The sequence below is a fragment of the Pseudophryne corroboree genome, chromosome 2, assembly GCF_028390025.1.
Source record: "Pseudophryne corroboree isolate aPseCor3 chromosome 2, aPseCor3.hap2, whole genome shotgun sequence".
NCBI classification, from domain to species: domain Eukaryota; kingdom Metazoa; phylum Chordata; class Amphibia; order Anura; family Myobatrachidae; genus Pseudophryne; species Pseudophryne corroboree.
The window spans coordinates 236,731,261-236,753,701 of record NC_086445.1 but is presented as its reverse complement, the minus strand read 5'-3'; the positions used below and the strand labels follow the sequence as shown (position 1 = coordinate 236,753,701).

General features: G+C 44.0%; 1 protein-coding gene across 1 annotated transcript in view; it reads right to left on the bottom strand.

The window, feature by feature from the left end:
- The window catches only part of LOC134991372 (retinol dehydrogenase 7-like), a 250,241-nt gene extending 228,147 nt beyond the window's left edge, over window positions 1-22,094 (bottom strand). Inside the window, exon 1 of the mRNA XM_063950740.1 lies at window positions 22,078-22,094. Within this exon, the coding sequence (XP_063806810.1) occupies window positions 22,078-22,094 (17 nt within the window). The remainder of the gene's footprint in view (window positions 1-22,077) is intronic.
- Between the last annotated feature and the right edge of the window lie 347 nt (window positions 22,095-22,441).

Below are 22,441 nucleotides of genomic sequence, written 5' to 3'. Positions count from 1 at the left end.
AATTTCCTCCCCAGCGCCAGCAACACCCATATCCTCCTCATCCTGGTGTACTTCAACACTGACATCTTCAATCTGACTATCAGGAACTGGACTGCGGGTGCTCCTTCCAGCACTTGCAGGGGGCGTGCAAATGGTGGAAGGCGCATGCTCTTCACGTCCAGTGTTGGGAAGGTCAGGCATCGCAACCGACACAATTGGACTCTCCTTGTGGATTTGGGATTTCGAAGAATGCACAGTTCTTTGCTGTGCTGCTTTTGCCAGCTTGAGTCTTTTCATTTTTCTAGCGAGAGGCTGAGTGCTTCCATCCTCATGTGAAGCTGAACCACTAGCCATGAACATAGGCCAGGGCCTCAGCCGTTCCTTGCCACTCCGTGTGGTAAATGGCATATTGGCAAGTTTACGCTTCTCCTCCGACAATTTTATTTTAGGTTTTGGAGTCCTTTTTTTTCTGATATTTGGTGTTTTGGATTTGACATGCTCTGTACTATGACATTGGGCATCGGCCTTGGCAGACGACGTTGCTGGCATTTCATCGTCTCGGCCATGACTAGTGGCAGCAGCTTCAGCACGAGGTGGAAGTGGATCTTGATCTTTCCCTAATTTTGGAACCTCAACATTTTTGTTCTCCATATTTTAATAGGCACAACTAAAAGGCACCTCAGGTAAACAATGGAGATGGATACTAGTATACAATTATGGACTGCCTGCCGACTGCAGACACAGAGGTAGCCACAGCCGTGAACTACCGTACTGTACTGTGTCTGCAGCTAATATAGACTGGTTGATAAAGAGAAGATGTCTATGTAACTATGTATGTATAAAGAAGACTGAAAAAAATCCACGGTTAGGTGGTATACAATTATGGACGGACTGCCTGCCGAGTGCAGACACAGAGGTAGCCACAGCCGTGAACTACCGTACTGTACTGTGTCTGCAGCTAATATAGACTGGTTGATAAAGAGAAGATGTCTATGTAACTATGTATGTATAAAGAAGAATGAAAAAAATCCACGGTTAGGTGGTATTACAATTATGGACGGACTGCCTGCCGAGTGCAGAGACACAGAGGTAGCCACAGCCGTGAACTACCGTACTGTGTCTGCTGCGACTGGATGATAAATGATATAAAAAATATATATATATCACTACTGCAGCCGGACAGGTATATATTATATATTATATAATGACGGACCTGCTGGACACTGTCTGTCAGCAGAATGAGTTTTATTTTTATAGAATAAAAAAAAAAAAAACACACAAGTGAAGTCACACGACGAGTGTTTAACTTTTTCAGGCAATCACAATATAAGTATACTACTAACTATACTGGTGGTCAGTGTGGTCAGGTCACTGGTCAGTCACACTGGCAGTGGCACTCCTGCAGCAAAAGTGTGCACTGTTTAATTTTAATATAATATGTACTCCTGGCTCCTGCTATAACCTATAACTGGCACTGCAGTAGTGCTCCCCAGTCTCCCCCACAATTATAAGCTGTGTGAGCTGAGCAGTCAGACAGATATATAATATATATAGATGATGCAGCACACTGGCCTGAGCCTGAGCAGTGCACACAGATATGGTATGTGACTGACTGAGTCACTGTGTGTATCGCTTTTTTCAGGCAGAGAACGGATATATTAAATAAACTGCACTGTGTGTCTGGTGGTCACTCACTATATAATATATTATGTACTCCTGGCTCCTGCTATAACCTATAACTGGCACTGCAGTAGTGCTCCCCAGTCTCCCCCACAATTATAAGCTGTGTGAGCTGAGCAGTCAGACAGATATATATAATATTATATATAGATAATAGATGATGCAGCACACTGGCCTGAGCCTGAGCAGTGCACACAGATATGGTATGTGACTGACTGAGTCACTGTGTGTATCGCTTTTTTCAGGCAGAGAACGGATATATTAAATAAACTGCACTGTGTGTCTGGTGGTCACTCACTATATAATATATTATGTACTCCTGGCTCCTGCTATAACCTATAACTGGCACTGCAGTAGTGCTCCCCAGTCTCCCCCACAATTATAAGCTGTGTGAGCTGAGCAGTCAGACAGATATATATAATATTATATATAGATAATAGATGATGCAGCACACTGGCCTGAGCCTGAGCAGTGCACACAGATATGGTATGTGACTGACTGAGTCACTGTGTGTATCGCTTTTTTCAGGCAGAGAACGGATATATTAAATAAACTGCACTGTGTGTCTGGTGGTCACTCACTATATAATATATTATGTACTCCTGGCTCCTGCTATAACCTATAACTGGCACTGCAGTAGTGCTCCCCAGTCTCCCCCACAATTATAAGCTGTGTGAGCTGAGCAGTCAGACAGATATATATAATATTACATATAGATAATAGATGATGCAGCACACTGGCCTGAGCAGTGCACACAGATATGGTATGTGACTGACTGAGTCACTGTGTGTATCGCTTTTTTCAGGCAGAGAACGGATATATTAAATAAACTGCACTGTGTGTCTGGTGGTCACTCACCATATAATATATTATGTACTCCTGGCTCCTGCTATAACCTATAACTGGCACTGCAGTAGTGCTCCCCAGTCTCCCCCACAATTATAAGCTGTGTGAGCTGAGCAGTCAGACAGATATATATAATATTATATATAGATAATAGATGATGCAGCACACTGGCCTGAGCCTGAGCAGTGCACACAGATATGGTATGTGACTGAGTCACTGTGTGCTGTGTATCGCTTTTTTCAGGCAGAGAACGGATTATAAAGTAAACTGCACTGTCCTCACTAGTAAACTCTCTCCACTCAGTCTCTACACTTCTACAGTAACAGTACTCCTCCTAGTCAGCTCCAGTAAATCTCTCTCAGTCTCTTATAATCTAAATGGAGAGGACGCCAGCCACGTCCTCTCCCTATCAATCTCAATGCACGTGTGAAAATGGCGGCGACGCGCGGCTCCTTATATAGAATCCGAGTCTCGCGATAGAATCCAAGCCTCGCGAGAATCCGACAGCGTCATGATGACGTTCGGGCGCGCTCGGGTTAACCGAGCAAGGCGGGAAGATCCGAGTCGCTCGGACCCGTGAAAAAAAACATGAAGTTCTGGCGGGTTCGGATTCAGAGAAACCGAACCCGCTCATCTCTAGTAAGTGGAGGCGATATTCAACTTGAATAAAGTGACTTTTTGCCCACATCAATGAACATCTCAAGAGGTTTTGCCTAAGTAATAACCAGATTCCAAAACAAGGACATTCAAACAGCTTAGGATTTACTATTGAGTATATACTAAAGGATCAATTACCCTTTAAGTGGATAACTCTGTGGGGACATTCAATCTAATTATATGTTTAATGTTGTATGTTGTGTTGTCTGAATGTCAGTATACCGGTATTAGGATTCACAAATATATATCTTTACTCATATATATATTTTTTACTCATTTTTTATAGGAAGGAATCAATGTATACTTTTTGATTGCTTAAATTTTAATAAAATATTCATTATATGAATGCTGTGTTTATCAATCTATTAGAAGTGTCAACATCTGATACCAGAGCGCTTGGAGATTTTTCTCCCTTGGCTTTTTAACAAATATAGGGAATAAGTGGATTCCCTTTCTATTTCTCTAGCAGCTTGGTCCATCAGTCAGCGGTAAGCGCTGTCCTTCCATTTTTGTTTTGTATAAGGGAGGATGTTCCGAGGTGGTTAACGTCCTTACCCCTACTTATTACAACTTGACAAAGGCAACACACGGCTTGACACCTGTTGTCCGCATTTCTGTTGAAATACTTCCACACCGAAGAGCTGATTTTTTTGGTATTTTCACCAGGCATGTCAGTGGCCATATTCCTCCCACGGACAACAGGTGTCTCCCCGGGTGCCTGACTTAAACAAACCACCTCACCATCAGAATCCTCCTGGTCAATTTCCTCCCCAGCGCCAGCAACACCCATATCCTCCTCATCCTGGTGTACTTCAACACTGACATCTTCAATCTGACTATCAGGAACTGGACTGCGGGTGCTCCTTCCAGCACTTGCAGGGGGCGTGCAAATGGTGGAAGGCGCATGCTCTTCACGTCCAGTGTTGGGAAGGTCAGGCATCGCAACCGACACAATTGGAGTCGGACTCTCCTTGTGGATTTGGGATTTCGAAGAAAGCACAGTTCTTTGCGGTGCTACTGCTTTTGCCAGCTTGAGTCTTTTCATTTTTCTAGCGAGAGGCTGAGTGCTTCCATCCTCATGTGAAGCTGAACCACTAGCCATGAACAAAGGCCAGGGCCTCAGCCGTTCCTTGCCACTCCGTGTGGTAAATGGCATATTGGCAAGTTTACGCTTCTACTCCGACAATTTTATTTTAGGTTTTGGAGTCCTTTTTTTACTGATATTTGGTGTTTTGGATTTGACATGCTCTGTACTATGACATTGGGCATCGGCCTTGGCAGACGACGTTGCTGGCATTTCATCGTCTCGGCCATGACTAGTGGCAGCAGCTTCAGCACGAGGTGGAAGTGGATCTTGATCTTTCCCTAATTTTGGAACCTCAACATTTTTGTTCTCCATATTTTAATAGGCACAACTAAAAGGCACCTCAGGTAAACAATGGAGATGGATGGATACTAGTATACTTATGGATGGACTGCCGAGTGCCGACACAGAGGTAGCTACAGCCGTGGACTAACGTACTGTGTCTGCTGCTAATATAGACTGGATGATAATGATATGAAATCAATATATATATGTATGTATATATAATATCACTAGTACTGCAGCCGGACAGGTAGATAATATATTTATTAGGTAATGATGACTGATGACGGACCTGCTGGACACTGTCAGCTCAGCAGCACCGCAGACTGCTACAGTAAGCTACTATACTATAGTAGTATGTACAAAGAAGAAAGAAAAAAAAAAAACCACGGGTAGGTGGTATACAATTATGGATGGACTGCCGAGTGCCGACACAGAGGTAGCTACAGCCGTGGACTAACGTACTGTGTCTGCTGCTAATATAGACTGGATGATAATGATATGAAATCAATATATATATGTATGTATATATAATATCACTAGTACTGCAGCCGGACAGGTAGATAATATATTTATTAGGTAATGATGACTGATGACGGACCTGCTGGACACTGTCAGCTCAGCAGCACCGCAGACTGCTACAGTAAGCTACTATACTATAGTAGTATGTACAAAGAAGAAAGAAAAAAAAAACCACGGGTAGGTGGTATACAATTATGGATGGACTGCCGAGTGCCGACACAGAGGTAGCTACAGCCGTGGACTAACGTACTGTGTCTGCTGCTAATATAGACTGGATGATAATGATATGAAATCAATATATATATGTATGTATATATAATATCACTAGTACTGCAGCCGGACAGGTAGATAATATATTTATTAGGTAATGATGACTGATGACGGACCTGCTGGACACTGTCAGCTCAGCAGCACCGCAGACTGCTACAGTAAGCTACTATACTATAGTAGTATGTACAAAGAAGAAAGCAAAAAAAAAAACCACGGGTAGGTGGTATACAATTATGGATGGACTGCCGAGTGCCGACACAGAGGTAGCTACAGCCGTGGACTAACGTACTGTGTCTGCTGCTAATATAGACTGGATGATAATGATATGAAATCAATATATCTATGTATGTATATATAATATCACTAGTACTGCAGCCGGACAGGTAGATAATATATTTATTAGGTAATGATGACTGATGACGGACCTGCTGGACACTGTCAGCTCAGCAGCACCGCAGACTGCTACAGTAAGCTACTATACTATAGTAGTATGTACAAAGAAGAAAGAAAAAAAAAAACCACGGGTAGGTGGTATACAATTATGGATGGACTGCCGAGTGCCGACACAGAGGTAGCTACAGCCGTGGACTAACGTACTGTGTCTGCTGCTAATATAGACTGGATGATAATGATATGAAATCAATATATATATGTATGTATATATAATATCACTAGTACTGCAGCCGGACAGGTAGATAATATATTTATTAGGTAATGATGACTGATGACGGACCTGCTGGACACTGTCAGCTCAGCAGCACCGCAGACTGCTACAGTAAGCTACTATACTATAGTAGTATGTACAAAGAAGAAAGGAAAAAAAAAAAACACGGGTAGGTGGTATACAATTATGGATGGACTGCCGAGTGCCGACACAGAGGTAGCTACAGCCATGGACTAACGTACTGTGTCTGCTGCTAATATAGACTGGATGATAATGATATGAAATCAATATATATATGTATGTATATATAATATCACTAGTACTGCAGCCGGACAGGTAGATAATATATTTATTAGGTAATGATGACTGATGACGGACCTGCTGGACACTGTCAGCTCAGCAGCACCGCAGACTGCTACAGTAAGCTACTATACTATAGTAGTATGTACAAAGAAGAAAGAAAAAAAAAAAACCACGGGTAGGTGGTATACAATTATGGATGGACTGCCGAGTGCCGACACAGAGGTATCTACAGCCGTGGACTACCGTACTGTGTCTGCTGCTAATATAGACTGGATGATAATGATATGAAATCAATATATATATGTATGTATATATAATATCACTAGTACTGCAGCCGGACAGGTAGATAATATATTTATTAGGTAATGATGACTGATGACGGACCTGCTGGACACTGTCAGCTCAGCAGCACCGCAGACTGCTACAGTAAGCTACTATACTATAGTAGTATGTACAAAGAAGAAAGAAAAAAAAAAACCACGGGTAGGTGGTATACAATTATGGATGGACTGCCGAGTGCCGACACAGAGGTAGCTACAGCCGTGGACTAACGTACTGTGTCTGCTGCTAATATAGAGTCTAGACTGGATGATAAATTATTGATAATGAGATGAAATCAATATAATATCACTAGTACTGCAGCCGGACAGGTACTATATATATTTATTATGTAATGACTGATGACGGACCTGCTGGACACTGTCAGGTCAGCAGCACCGCAGACTGCTACAGTAAGCTACTATAGTAGTATGTATAAAGAAGAATGAAAAAAAAAAAAACCACGGGTAGGTGGTATACAATATTATATATATATATATATATATATATATATTATATACAATTATATATATATATATATTAAACTGGTGGTGATTGATTATTAAACTGGTGGTCAGGTCACTCACGTTGCAACTTGCAACTAGTACTCCGAGTCCTAAGCAGACAATCACAAAATATATTATTATACTGGTGGTCAGTGTGGTCACAACAATGGCAGTGTGGCACTGACTCTGGCAGCAAAAGTGTGCACTGTACGTTATATGTACTCCTGAGTCCTGCTCTCAGACTCTAACTGCTCCCCACTGTCAGTGTCTCCCCCACAAGTCAGATAATACAATACACTTACAGTCACACTATCTAATCTATATCACTTCAGCAAGTAGTATAGTAGTATAGTAGTACTCCTCCTAATAATGCTCCCCAAAATTACTACTACTGTGTCTCTCTCGTCTCTACTGTGTCTCTCTCTTCTCTAAACGGAGAGGACGCCAGCCACGTCCTCTCCCTATGACTCTCAATGCATGTGTGAAAATGGCGGCGACGCGCGGCTCCTTATATAGAATCCGAGTCTCGCGATAGAATCCGAGCCTCGCGAGAATCCGACAGCGGGATGATGACGTTCGGGCGCGCTCGGGTTAACCGAGCAAGGCGGGAAGATCCGAGTCGCTCGGACCCGTGAAAAAAAACATGAAGTTCGGGCGGGTTCGGATTCAGAGGAACCGAACCCGCTCATCTCTAGTCTGTATCATCTGTACAGGAATATCAAACCCAACAGCGCCAGCACAGGGAGCCACATAACCACAACAGAATTTGATCACTGTGGTAGACAGGTAATGACATAGCTCTCATAAACATAATTCTCCATTGGTGCGCAGAAGAAATACTGTACAACTCTATGGTGTTTTTTCCTTTTAATATTTCTAATGTTTTTGATGTTTGTGGGTTACTTACAATTAATTATGACATCATTCCAGTATACAGTAAATAACATGACAAACACTTCCCAGGGTAATGGTTTCTATAACAGATTGGTTCCTCGTTTTTACCTTATATTTCCAGTAAAATGGACCCACAAGAGGTTTTCAAGTACATTTTATTCTCTCACTGTCATCTATAAAGAATTCATGGTGGTCATTCCGAGTTGTTCGCTCGCTAGCTGCTTTTAGCAGCATTGCAATCGCTAGGCCGCCGCCCTCTGGGAGTGTATCTTAGCATAGCAGAATAGCGAACGAAAGGTTAGCAGAGTTGCTACTAAATAATTCCTTGCAGTTTCTGAGTAGCTCCTGACCTACTCCTAAATTGCGATCACCTCAGTCCGTTTAGTTCCTGGTTTGACGTCACAAGCACGCCCTACGTTCGGCCAGCCACTCCCCCGTTTCCCCAGCCACTCCTGTGTTTTTGCCTGACACGCCTGCGTTTTTTAGCACTCTCCCGGAAAACGCTCAGTTACCACCCGGAAACGCCCCTTTCCTGTCAATCACTCACCGATCAGCAGTGCGACTGAAAAGCGCCGCAGGATCCACATCAAAACTGCTAAGTTTTTAGTTAAATAACTAAGCACATGCGCGCTGCGTACCATGCGCATGCGCACCATGCGCATGCGCATTTAGCTACAAATCGCAGCATAGCGAAAATCGGCAACGAGCGAACAACTCGGAATGACCACCCATGTCATAACCAACTTTGCAGACTTTTATCCAGACCACCTACTAAAGAACATGCCAGTGGCCTACAGTGCAGACCACACAGTCACAGCTATATGGTAATGTAATGTCAACATAAACATATCAATACATGTACTTACCTTATAGTAGTCAGAATAATTGTTTTTGTGAAAATCAAAGCAATTGCTGCAGTACTGAAAAAATGTAGACTTTGTACTGCTCATTACTATGCTTTGGTACTATAAATTAGTGATGAGCGGGTTCGGTTTCCGAGAAACCGAACCTCCCCGAACTTTACCCTTTTTACACGGGTCCGAGCCATACTCGGATTCTCCCGTATGGCTCGGCTAACCCGAGCGCGCCCGAACGTCATCATCCCGCTGTCGGATTCTCGCGAGATTCGGATTCTATATAAGCAGCCGCGCGTCGCCGCCATTTTCACTCGTGCATTGGAGATGATAGGGAGAGGACGTGGCTGGCGTCCTCTCCGTTTATTGTAGAAGACAGTTGATTCTTGTTTGTTTTTTATTGCTTAATTGTGGGGAGGATTGGGGAGCAGCTGTTAGGAGTACAGTGCAGAGTTTTGCTGATAAGTGACCACCAGTTTTTTTATCCGTTCTCTGCCTGAAAAAAACGCTCCATACCATATCTGTGCTCAGTGTGCTGCATGATATATCTGTGCTGAGTGCTCACACTGCTTAATTGTGGGGACTGGGGAGCAGCTATAGCAGGAGTACAGTGCAGAGTTTTGCTGACAGTGACCACCAGTATACGTTGTCTGCCTGAAAAACACTCCATATCTGTGCTCACAGTGTGCTGCTTTATTGTGGGGACTGGGGACCACCAGTATAATTAATATTATATAGGAGTAGTACAGTGCAGAGTGCACTGCTGTACCTACCTCTGTGTCGTCACTCGTCATCCATTAAGTATACTATCCATCTACATTGTATACCTGTGGTGCATTTTAGACTAGTTTAGCAGTTTGCTGACAGTGTCCACCAGTATACTATGTATAGCAGTACGGTAGGCACTGCTGTACCTACCTCTGTGTCGTCACTCGTCATCCATTAAGTATACTATCCATCTACATTGTATACCTGTGGTGCATTTTTTTAGACTAGTTTAGCAGTTTGCTGACAGTGTCCACCAGTATACTATATATAGCAGTACGGTAGGCTACTGCTGTACCTACCTCTGTGTCGTCACTCGTCATCCATTAAGTATACTATCCATCTACATTGTATACCTGTGGTGCATTTTTTTAGACTAGTTTAGCAGTTTGCTGACAGTGTCCACCAGTATACTATATATAGCAGTACGGTAGGCCACTGCTGTGTACCTACCTCTGTGTCGTCACTCGTCATCCATTAAGTATACTATCCATCTCAGTGCCATAACTAGGCATTTTAGCGCTGTGTGCAAGAAACGACATTGCCGCCCCCCCTATGCAAGATAGGGGCAGTGCGCGCCGTAGGTGCGCGGAAAATATATAGGGGCGTGGCTTCATGGGGAAGGGGCGTGGCCACAAAATAATAGCAATTCATACTACGGTGCACAGTAGTCTCCATTATTCAAATTACGCTGCACAGTAGCGCCACTACACCATGTAGAGCCCCTTTTATACATTACGACAGCGTCCCCCTTTTTACACATTACAGCAGACAGTCCCCCTTTTTACACATTGCGGCAGCCAGTCCCCCTTTTTACACATTGCGGCAGCCAGGCCCCCTTTTTACACATTGCGGCAGCCAGGCCCCCTTTTTACACATTGCGGCAGCCAGTCCCCCTTTTTACACATTGCGGCAGCCAGTCCCCCTTTTTACACATTGCGGCAGCCAGTCCCCCTTTTTACACATTGCGGCAGCCAGGCCCCCTTTTTACACATTGCGGCAGCCAGGACCCCTTTTTACACATTGCGGCAGCCAGGACCCCTTTTTACACATTATGGCAGACGGTGTCCCCAAGAAAGAGAGAGAGAGAGAGAGAGAGAAAGAGAGAGAGGGATATACTTACCTTATCCCCGCTGACAGGCTCCTCGTGCTGGCATCTCCCTCGGTGCAGGCATCGGACAAGGAGGAGGAGGGAGGGGACTAGAGCCGCAGCAGCGCTATTTCATTGGTAGTAAGCGCCGCTGCAGCATCCCCCTCTCCTTCCGTATAGGCTGCCCGGCGCTGCTGTGGATGATGGGATGGAGGAACCGCATCCCAGCATCCACAGCAGTGCCGGGCAACCTATACGGAAGGAGAGGGGGATGCTGCAGCGGCGCTTACTGCCAATGAAATAGCGCTGCTGCGGCTCCAGTCCCCTCCCTCCTCCTCCTTCTCACCTGCCCGGTGCTGCTCTCTCCTTCACAGCGCGGCGGCGGCGCACACAGCAGACTTCAGAGGCGGCATGCAATGAGTCAATTTGACTCATTACATGCCGCTGGCCGTGCGCCCTATGGGCAACTGCGCTGTGTGCCAAGCCCACTTGGCACACACGTAGTTACGGCCCTGATCCATCTACATTCTATACCTGTGGTGCATTTTAGACAGTTTTGCAGTTTGCTGACAGTGTCCACCAGTATACTATATATATACTTATAGCAGTACGGTAGGCCACTGCTGTACCTACCTCTGTGTCGTCACTCGTCATCCATTAAGTATACTATCCATCTACATTCTATACCTGTGGTACATTTTTTTAGACTAGTTTAGCAGTTTGCTGACAGTGTCCACCAGTATACTATATATAGCAGTACGGTAGGCCACTGCTGTACCTACCTCTGTGTCATCACTCGTCATCCATTAAGTATACTATCCATCTACATTGTATACCTGTGGTGCATTTTAGACTAGTTTAGCAGTTTGCTGACAGTGTCCACCAGTATACTATATATAGCAGTACGGTAGGCCACTGCTGTACCTACCTCTGTGTCGTTACTCGTCATCCATTAAGTGTACTATCCATCTACATTGTATACCTGTGGTGCATTTTAGACAGTTTTGCAGTTTGCTGACAGTGTCCACCAGTATACTATATATAGCAGTACGGTAGGCCACTGCTGTGTACCTACCTCTGTGTCGTCACTCGTCATCCATTAAGTATACTATCCATCTACATTCTATACCTGTGGTGCATTTTAGTTTTGCAGTTTGCTGACAGTGTCCACCAGTATACTATATATAGCAGTACGGTAGGCCACTGCTGTGTACCTACCTCTGTGTCGTCACTCGTCATCCATTAAGTATACTATCCATCTACATTCTATACCTGTGGTGCATTTTAGACAGTTTTGCAGTTTGCTGACAGTGTCCACCAGTATACTATATATATATACTTATAGCAGTACGGTAGGCCACTGCTGTACCTACCTCTGTGTCGTCACTCGTCATCCATTAAGTATACTATCCATCTACATTCTATACCTGTGGTACATTTTTTAGACTAGTTTAGCAGTTTGCTGACAGTGTCCACCAGTATACTATATATAGCAGTACGGTAGGCCACTGCTGTGTACCTACCTCTGTGTCGTCACTCGTCATCCATTAAGTATACTATCCATCTACATTCTATACCTGTGGTGCATTTTAGACTAGTTTAGCAGTTTGCTGACAGTGTCCACCAGTATACTATATATAGCAGTACGGTAGGCCACTGCTGTACCTACCTCTGTGTCGTTACTCGTCATCCATTAAGTATACTATCCATCTACATTGTATACCTGTGGTGCATTTTAGACAGTTTTGCAGTTTGCTGACAGTGTCCACCAGTATACTATATATAGCAGTACGGTAGGCCACTGCTGTGTACCTACCTCTGTGTCGTCACTCGTCATCCATTAAGTATACTATCCATCTACATTCTATACCTGTGGTGCATTTTAGTTTTGCAGTTTGCTGACAGTGTCCACCAGTATACTATATATAGCAGTACGGTAGGCCACTGCTGTGTACCTACCTCTGTGTCGTCACTCGTCATCCATTAAGTATACTATCCATCTACATTCTATACCTGTGGTGCATTTTAGACAGTTTTGCAGTTTGCTGACAGTGTCCACCAGTATACTATATATATACTTATAGCAGTACGGTAGGCCACTGCTGTACCTACCTCTCTGTCGTCACTCGTCATCCATTAAGTATACTATCCATCTACATTGTATACCTGTGGTGCATTTTAGACAGTTTTGCAGTTTGCTGACAGTGTCCACCAGTATACTATATATAGCAGTACAGTAGGCCACTGCTGTACCTACCTCTGTGTCGTCACTCGTCATCCATTAAGTATACTATCCATCTACATTCTATACCTGTGGTGCATTTTAGTTTTGCAGTTTGCTGACAGTGTCCACCAGTATACTATATATAGCAGCACGGTAGGCCACTGCTGTGTACCTACCTCTGTGTCGTCACTCGTCATCCATTAAGTATACTATCCATCTACATTCTATACCTGTGGTGCTTTTTAGACAGTTTTGCAGTTTGCTGACAGTGTCCACCAGTATACTATATATATACTTATAGCAGTACGGTAGGCCACTGCTGTACCTACCTCTGTGTCATCACTCGTCATCCATTAAGTATACTATCCATCTACATTCTATACCTGTGGTGCATTTTAGTTTTGCAGTTTGCTGACAGTGTCCACCAGTATACTATATATAGCAGTACGGTAGGCCACTGCTGTGTACCTACCTCTGTGTCGTCACTCGTCATCCATTAAGTATACTATCCATCTACATTCTATACCTGTGGTGCATTTTAGTTTTACAGTTTGCTGACAGTATCCACCAGTATACTATATATAGCAGTATGGTAGGCCACTGCTGTGTACCTACCTCTGTGTCGTCACTCGTCATCCATTAAGTATACTATCCATCTACATTCTATACCTGTGGTGCATTTTAGACAGTTTTGCAGTTTGCTGACAGTGTCCACCAGTATACTATATATAGCAGTACGGTAGGCCACTGCTGTGTACCTACCTCTGTGTCGTCACTCGTCATCCATTAAGTATACTATCCATCTACATTGTATACCTGTGGTGCATTTTTTTAGACTAGTTTAGCAGTTTGCTGACAGTGTCCACCAGTATACTATATATAGCAGTACGGTAGGCCACTGCTGTACCTACCTCTGTGTCGTCACTCGTCATCCATTAAGTATACTATCCATCTACATTGTATACCTGTGGTGCATTTTAGACAGTTTTGCAGTTTGCTGACAGTGTCCACCAGTATACTATATATATGCAGTACGGTAGGCCACTGCTGTGTACCTACCTCTGTGTCGTCACTCGTCATCCATTAAGTATACTAACCATCTACATTCTATACCTGTGGTGCATTTTAGTTTTGCAGTTTGCTGACAGTGTCCACCAGTATACTATATATAGCAGCACGGTAGGCCACTGCTGTGTACCTACCTCTGTGTCATCACTCGTCATCCATTAAGTATACTATCAATCTACATTCTATACCTGTGGTGCATTTTAGACAGTTTTGCAGTTTGCTGACAGTGTCCACCAGTATACTATATATATATACTTATAGCAGTACGGTAGGCCACTGCTGTACCTACCTCTGTGTCGTCACTCGTCATCCATTAAGTATACTATCCATCTACATTCTATACCTGTGGTGCATTTTAGTTTTGCAGTTTGCTGACAGTGTCCACCAGTATACTATATATAGCAGTACGGTAGGCCACTGCTGTGTACCTACCTCTGTGTCGTCACTCGTCATCCATTAAGTATACTATCCATCTACATTCTATACCTGTGGTGCATTTTAGTTTTGCAGTTTGCTGACAGTATCCACCAGTATACTATATATAGCAGTATGGTAGGCCACTGCTGTGTACCTACCTCTGTGTCGTCACTCGTCATCCATTAAGTATACTATCCATCTACATTGTATACCTGTGGTGCATTTTTTTAGACTAGTTTTGCAGTTTGCTGACAGTGTCCACCAGTATACTATATATAGCAGTACGGTAGGCCACTGCTGTACCTACCTCTGTGTCGTCACTCGTCATCCATTAAGTATACTATCCATCTACATTCTATACCTGTGGTGCATTTTAGACAGTTTTGCAGTTTGCTGACAGTGTCCACCAGTATACTATATATATACTTATAGCAGTACGGTAGGCCACTGCTGTACCTACCTCTGTGTCGTCACTCATCATCCATTAAGTATACTATCCATCTACATTCTATACCTGTGGTGCATTTTAGTTTTGCGCAGTAAATATAGTAGTAGGCCATTGCTATTGATACTGGCATATAATTCCACACATTAAAAAATGGAGAACAAAAATGTGGAGGTTAAAGGGAAAGATCAAGATCCACTTCCACCTCATGCTGAAGCTGCTGCCACTAGTCATGGCCGAGACGATGAAATGCCATCAACGTCGTCTGCCAAGGCCGATGCCCAATGTCATAGTAGAGAGCATGTAAAATCCAAAACACAAAAGTTCAGTAAAATGACCCAAAAATCAAAATGAAAAGCGTCTGAGGAGAAGCGTAAACTTGCCAATATGCCATTTACGACACGGAGTGGCAAGGAACGGCTGAGGCCCTGGTCTATGTTCATGGCTAGTGGTTCAGCTTCAAATGAGGATGGAAGCACTCATCCTCTCGCTAGAAAAAAGAAAAGACTTAAGCTGGCAAAAGCACAGCAAAGAACTGTGCTTCTTCAAAATCACAAATCCGCAAGGAGAGTCCAATTGTGTCGGTTGCGATGTCTGACCTTCTCAACACTGGACGTGAAGAGCTTGCGCCTTCCACCATTTGCACGCCCCCTGCAAGTGCTGGAAGGAGCACCCGCAGTCCAGTTCCTGATAGTCAAATTGAAGATGTCACTGTTGAAGTACACAAGGATGAGGATATGGGTGTTGCTGGCGCTGGGGAGGAAATTGACAAGGAGGATTCTGATGGTGAGATGGTTTGTTTAAGTCAGGCACCCGGGGAGACACCTGTTGTCTGTGGGAGGAATATGGCCATTGGCATGCCTGGTCAAAATACAAAAAAAATCAGCTTTTCGGTGTGGAATTATTTCAACAGAAATGCGGACAACAGGTGTCAAGCCGTGTGTTGCCTTTGTCAAGCTGTAATAAGTAGGGGTAAGGACGTTAACCACCTCGGAACATCCTCCCTTGTACGTCACCTGCAGCGCATTCATCATAAGTCAGTGACAAGTTCAAAAACTTTGGGTGACAGCGGAAGCAGTCCACTGACCACTAAATCCCTTCCTCTTGTAACCAAGCTCCTGCAAACCACACCACCAACTCTCTCAGTGTCAATTTCCTCCTTACCCAGGAAAGCCAATAGTCCTGCAGGCCATGTCACTGTCAAGTCTGACGAGTCCTCTCCTGCCTGGGATTCCTCCGATGCATCCTTGAGTGTAACGCCTGCTGTTGTTGCTGCTGGGAGTCGATCGTCATCCCAGAGGGGAAGTCGGAAGACCACTTGTACTACTTCCAGTAAGCAATTGACTGTCCAACAGTCCTTTGCGAGGAAGATGAAATATCACAGCAGTCATCCTGCTGCAAAGCGGATAACTGAGGCCTTGGCAGCCTGGGCGGTGAGAAACGTGGTTCCGGTATCCATCGTTAATTCAGAGCCAACTAGAGACTTGATTGAGGTACTGTGTCCCCGGTACCAAATACCATCTAGGTTCCATTTCTCTAGGCAGGCGATACCGAAAATGTACACAGACCTCAGAAAAAGACTCACCAGTGTCCTAAAAAATGCAGTTGTACCCAATGTCCACTTAACCACGGACATGTGGACAAGTGGAGCAGGGCAGACTCAGGACTATATGACTGTGACAGCCCACTGGGTAGATGTATTGCCTCCCGCAGCAAGAACAGCAGCGGCGGCACCAGTAGCAGCATCTCGCAAACGCCAACTCGTTCCTAGGCAGGCTACGCTTTGTATCACCGCTTTCCAGAATAGGCACACAGCTGAAAACCTCTTACGGCAACTGAGGTAGATCATCGCAGAATGGCTTACCCCAATTGGACTCTCCTGGGGATTTGTGACATCGGACAACGCCAGCAATATTGTGCGTGCATTACATCTGGGCAAATTCCATCACGTCCCATGTTTTGCACATACCTTGAATTTGGTGGTGCAGAATTATTTAAAAAACGACAGGGGCGTGCAAGAGATGCTGTCGGTGGCCCGAAGAATTGCGGGCCACTTTCGGCATTCATGCACCGCGTACAGAAGACTGGAGCACCACCAAATATTCCTGAACCTGCCCTGCCATCATCTGAAGCAAGAGGTGGTAACAAGGTGGAATTCAACCCTCTATATGCTTCAGAGGATGGAGGAGCAGCAAAAGGCCATTCAAGCCTATACATCTGGCCACGATATAGGCAAAGGAGGTGGAATGCACCTGACTTAAGCGCAGTGGAGAATGATTTCAACATTGTGCAAGGTTCTGCAACCCTTTGAACTTGCCACACGTGAAGTCATTTCAGACACTGCCAGCCTGAGTCAGGTCATTCCCCTCATCAGGCTTTTGCAGAAGAAGCTGGATACATTGAAGGAGGAGCTAAAACAGAGCGATTCCGCTAGGCATGTGGGACTTGTGGATGGAGCCCTTAATTCGCTTAACCAGGATTCACGGGTGGTCAATCTGTTGAAATCAGAGCACTACATTTTGGCCACCGTGCTCGATCCTAGATTTAAAACCTACGTTGTATCTCTCTTTCCGGCAGACACAAGTCTGCAGAGGTTCAAAGACCTGCTGGTGAGAAAATTGTCAAGTTAAGCGGAACGTGACCCGTCACCATCTCCTCCTTCACATTCTCCCGCAACTGGGGGTGCGAGGAAAAGGCTACGAATTCCGAGCCCACCCGCTGGCGGTGATGCAGGGCAGTCTGGAGCGAGTGCTGACATCTGGTCCGGACTGAAGGACCTGGCAACGATTACTGACATGTCGTCTACTGTCACTGCATATGATTCTCTCACCATTGAAAGAATGGTGGAGTATTATATGAGTGACCGCATCCAAGTAGGCACGTCAGACAGTCCGTACGTATACTGGCAGGAAAAAGAGGCAATTTGGAGGCCCTTGCAGAAACTGGCTTTATTCCACCTAAGTTGCCCTCCCTCCAGTGTGTACTCCGAAAGAGTGTTTAGTGCAGCCGCTCACCTTGTCAGCAATCGGTGTACGAGGTTACTTCCAGAAAATGTGGAGAAGATGATGTTCATTAAAATGAATTATAATCAATTCCTCCGTGGAGACATTCACCAGCAGCAATTGCCTCCAGAAAGTACACGGGGACCTGAGATGGTGGATTCCAGTGGGGACGAATTAATAATCTGTGAGGAGGGGGATGTACACAGTGAAAGGGGTGAGGAATCGGAGGATGATGATGAGGTGGACATCTTGCCTCTGTAGAGCCAGTTTGTGCAAGGAGAGATTGATTGCTTCTTTTTTGGTGGGGGCCCAAACCAACCAGTCATTTCAGTCACAGTCGTGTGGCAGACCCTGTCACTGAAATGATGGGTTCGTTAAAGTGTGCATGTCCTGTTTATACAACATAAGGGTGGATGGGAGGGCCCAAGGACAATTCCATCTTGCACCTCTTTTTTCTTTCATTTTTCTTTGCATCATGTGCTGTTTGGGGAGTATTTTTTTGAAGGGCCATCCTGTCTGACACTGCAGTGCCACTCCTAGATGGGCCAGGTATTTGTGTCGGCCACTTGTGTCGCTTAGCTTAGTCACACAGCCACCTTGGTGCGCCTCTTTTTTTCTTTGCATCATGTGCTGTTTGGGGACAATTTTTTTGAAGGGCCATCCTGCCTGACACTGCAGTGCCACTCCTAGATGGGCCAGGTGTTTGTGTCGGCCACTTGTGTCGCTTAGCTTAGCCATCCAGCGACCTCGGTGCAAATTTTAGGACTAAAAATAATATTGTGAGGTGTTTAGAATAGACTGGAAATGAGTGGAAATTATGGTTATTGAGGTTAATAATACTATGGGATCAAAATGACCCCCAAATTCTATGATTTAAGCTGTTTTTTAGGGTTTTTTGATAAAAACACCCGAATCCAAAACACACCCGAATCCGACAAAAAAATTTCGGTGAAGTTTTGCCAAAACGCGTCCGAATCCAAAACACGGCCGCAGAACCGAACCCAAAACCAAAACCCAAAACGCGAAAAATTTCCGGTGCACATCACTACTATAAATACACCTTGGTCTACCTTTGTAAATAGAAATATGTAGGTGTGGAAAATTGAAAAATGTACTTTGAGTAGAGTCAGAGGTCTCACCATACATTGGAAGAATGTAATAAATCGGGACAGAGGGTGTGGTTTGCTGCATGCTGAGGACACTTCACACTCAGGGGCAAACTCTGCTGGTGCACGCAGCTGTATGCAGCAGCAGAATACCCCTCAAAACCCTGCAGGACAGATCCCAAAAGCGAGATCTTCACTCTGCAAGTTCATGTATCAGAGGTCAGGTGTACTAAGCCTTGGAGAGTGAAAAAGTGGAAAGAGATAAAGTACCAACCAATCAGTTCATGTCATTTCTCAAATACCGCCTGTAACATGGCAGTTAGGAGCTGATTGGCTGTTACTTTGTGGTCTATGTGCTAAGCCTTGGAGAGAGATATAATGGAGGGAGATAAAGTACCAACCAATCAGCTCCTAATTGTCATTTTTCATACACAGCCTGTAACATGGCAGATAGGAGCTGATTGGATGGTACTATGGGGGATATTTAATAAACACAATTATCTAAAAAATAATATAAAAAAAAGAGATAAATATCTCTTTTCCAGTGGCAGATGCAGGACAGTCCAAAATTCTAATAGGGGAACCATACCAACTGCCACCCCAAACACTGCCAAACATCGCCATATGGGACTGACTGGCAGTTGCTGTGACTTCCCTATTTTAATTTTGGACTGCCCTATTTATTAAATATCCCCCTTTTCTCTCTCCTAGGGGCCTATTTATTAACATTATTTTTACTAAAATAATGTGAAAAATTATTTAAGTATCACTCAAATGTATTAAAGGGCATTTGGAGCAGTTTTCATGAAATGCTCCAAATGTGATGCTGCAAAGCAGAAGTGCACTTTACAGCACCAGGGGTCACAGCACAGAGGAAGGACCCGGCACCCGGCGGCCACCTGGAGCAGCGGACACCGTCTCTTGGACTGGTAAGTATAAATGGGGTCATTTCGAGTTGATCGCTAGCTGCATTCATTCGCTGTGCAGCGATGATGCAAAAAAACAGCACTTCTGCGCATGCGTATGCGGCACAATGCACACGCGTGACGTACTTTCACAATGGCCGATGTAGTTTCACACAAGGTCTAGCGAAGCTTTTCAGTCGCAGTGGTTGCCGCTGAGTGATTGACATGAAGTGGGCGTTTCTGGGTGTGTACTGACCGTTTTTAGGGAGTGTTCGGAAAAACACAGGCGCACCAGGAAAAACGCAGGCGTGGCTGGGCGAACGCAGGGCGTGTTTGTGACATCAAAACAGGAACTGAACAGTCTGAAGTGATCGCAAGCGCTGAGTAGGTCTGAAGCTACTCTGAAACTGCACAAAATTATTTTGTAGCCGCTCTGCGATCCTTTTGTTCGCACTTCTGCTAAGCTAAAATACACTTCCAGTGGGTGGCGGCATAGCATTTGCACAGCTGCTAAAAACTGCTAGCGAGCGAACAACTTGGAATGACCCCCAAAATCCGGGGGAGGAGGGGTTTGCGACGTGGGGGTAGTAGCGATAGGGCAGATCCCGGTGGTGTGCATGCGCAGCAGGGGTATTTTTTATGAAAAAATTATTATCACACTAATAAGGATCTAATAATCTAATATCTAATCTAATAATTAAACACCTGAATATGTTTTAACCATTAGAATTCCAGAAAATAGATCAATCCACCTGAGCTGGTTTAGGATGACCAATTGTTAGGAGAAAGTCCAAGAGTACTGTAGGAAAGAGGTAAGAAGAGGAGTTTGGTGACCCAGCCTGCAGAGAAGCTTCGTAGTCTATCCCTGCATGCGATAATTGATACATCCATGCGATGTACTCAATTATTGCAGTGCGAGTCTGGTCAAGTTGATCACCATCTCAGATGCAGATGGTGATAAATAGACCTCCAAGTCTTAGAACATAGATTAATCTCTGTCCACTCTATCACTGTCCAAGGCTTAGTGTAGTATCTTGGAAAACTGTGTGTGATCCTTTAAACATTGAAATCACAGTATTTGCAACCTGGAGAGTGTTTTGCTGCTACATCAGTGGTTAAAGTATGGACCAGAGACAGGTCACTGTACTGGTGAGGTGGCAAGAGCCGAGAGAGTAAGAGCAAATGGAGCCTTGTGGGAAGAAGAAGGAGGAGTTGGAGAGAAGCCATTGAAGGAGCTGGATGTGTTATGAGGAGGGGAGCGTAAGTAGCTGAAACGGAGCCAACCGAGTGGTCATGCAGGGTGGTGGAGAGCAGAGCTGTAGAGGTAGAGCAGTGTGTTCTTCCGTGAGTGCAGAGAACCATGAAAGCGAGCGTGAGATATGGACACACCTGGCCATAGTAGGTGGATCCCCGTTTTTTTGCTAAAAATTGTGCTAAGAACTTTACATTCACTCCATGTTAAATTGTAGAGTTTATTATAATTGTTCTGATTACGAGTGTTCTGCATTTTCTGTTTTTTTCTGAGTGGCACTAAAAGTCTCAGCAAGGTAGCACCTTTTGCATTTAAAATTAGGGTGTTCTTTTCAGCCCTCCCTTTTACTCTGTAATTGTGTATGTATGTACTAGCACCTCACCCATGTGCCCTTAATTGTTTTTAATGAGTATGGGTCCTTGCATCTGCTGTCTACATATTATAATGGGCACTATGATAGGTATATACATTTTATATAATATGTCAGGGATCCATCTGATACAGCCACCTGGCAGTGGTAGTTGGACCCATATTTTTTGCTGAAAATTGTGCTATGAACCTCAATTTCACTCCATGTTAAATTGTCGAGTTTTTTTATGTTTATAATTGATTACAAGTTTTCTTAGTGCTTAGAGTGTGCACCTGTATTTACTTATTTTCTTTTTTTCCCAAGATTAATAACTTGTCAGTAGTGTACATTTTTTAGTTTGTTTCCAAAGGTTTTTATTGTAGAAATTGTTCACAAAACATGTTTTAAAATGTAAAATCTACTTATCATATTATAACCAATGAGTAAACGTTACACAATTCTGTATATAAGTTTACTGGATACCTCTAAAGTCTGATATTATAATAATAATAATAATTGCAAATCATGTAATAGTTAAAATTTTATTTTGTTTTATATTGTGTTTTTGCTACATTGAACTTGAAATGTTAATTACCTGTGTGAAGATCCCATAATTGTTTATAGTTTTTATTTTTTAGCTTTATATATTATATACTTTATATACCAACGTGCTTTAGGAAAATGTGTCACACTAATAAGGATCTAATAAACACTGCAATATGTTTCAACCATTAGAATTTAAGAAAATAGATCAATCCGCCTGAGCTGGTTTAGGCTGACCAATGGTTAGGAGAAAGTCCAAGATTACTGTAGGTAGGTAGGAGAGAGGTATGAAGATGAGCTTGGCGTCCCAGCCTGCAGAGTATCGAGTCCAGGGATGAACCGCAGTCAGAGCATGCTCCATGCAGTCTGTGACTAGGGACAGGTTTTTGTTCCATTTTTGTTCCATTCCATCAAAG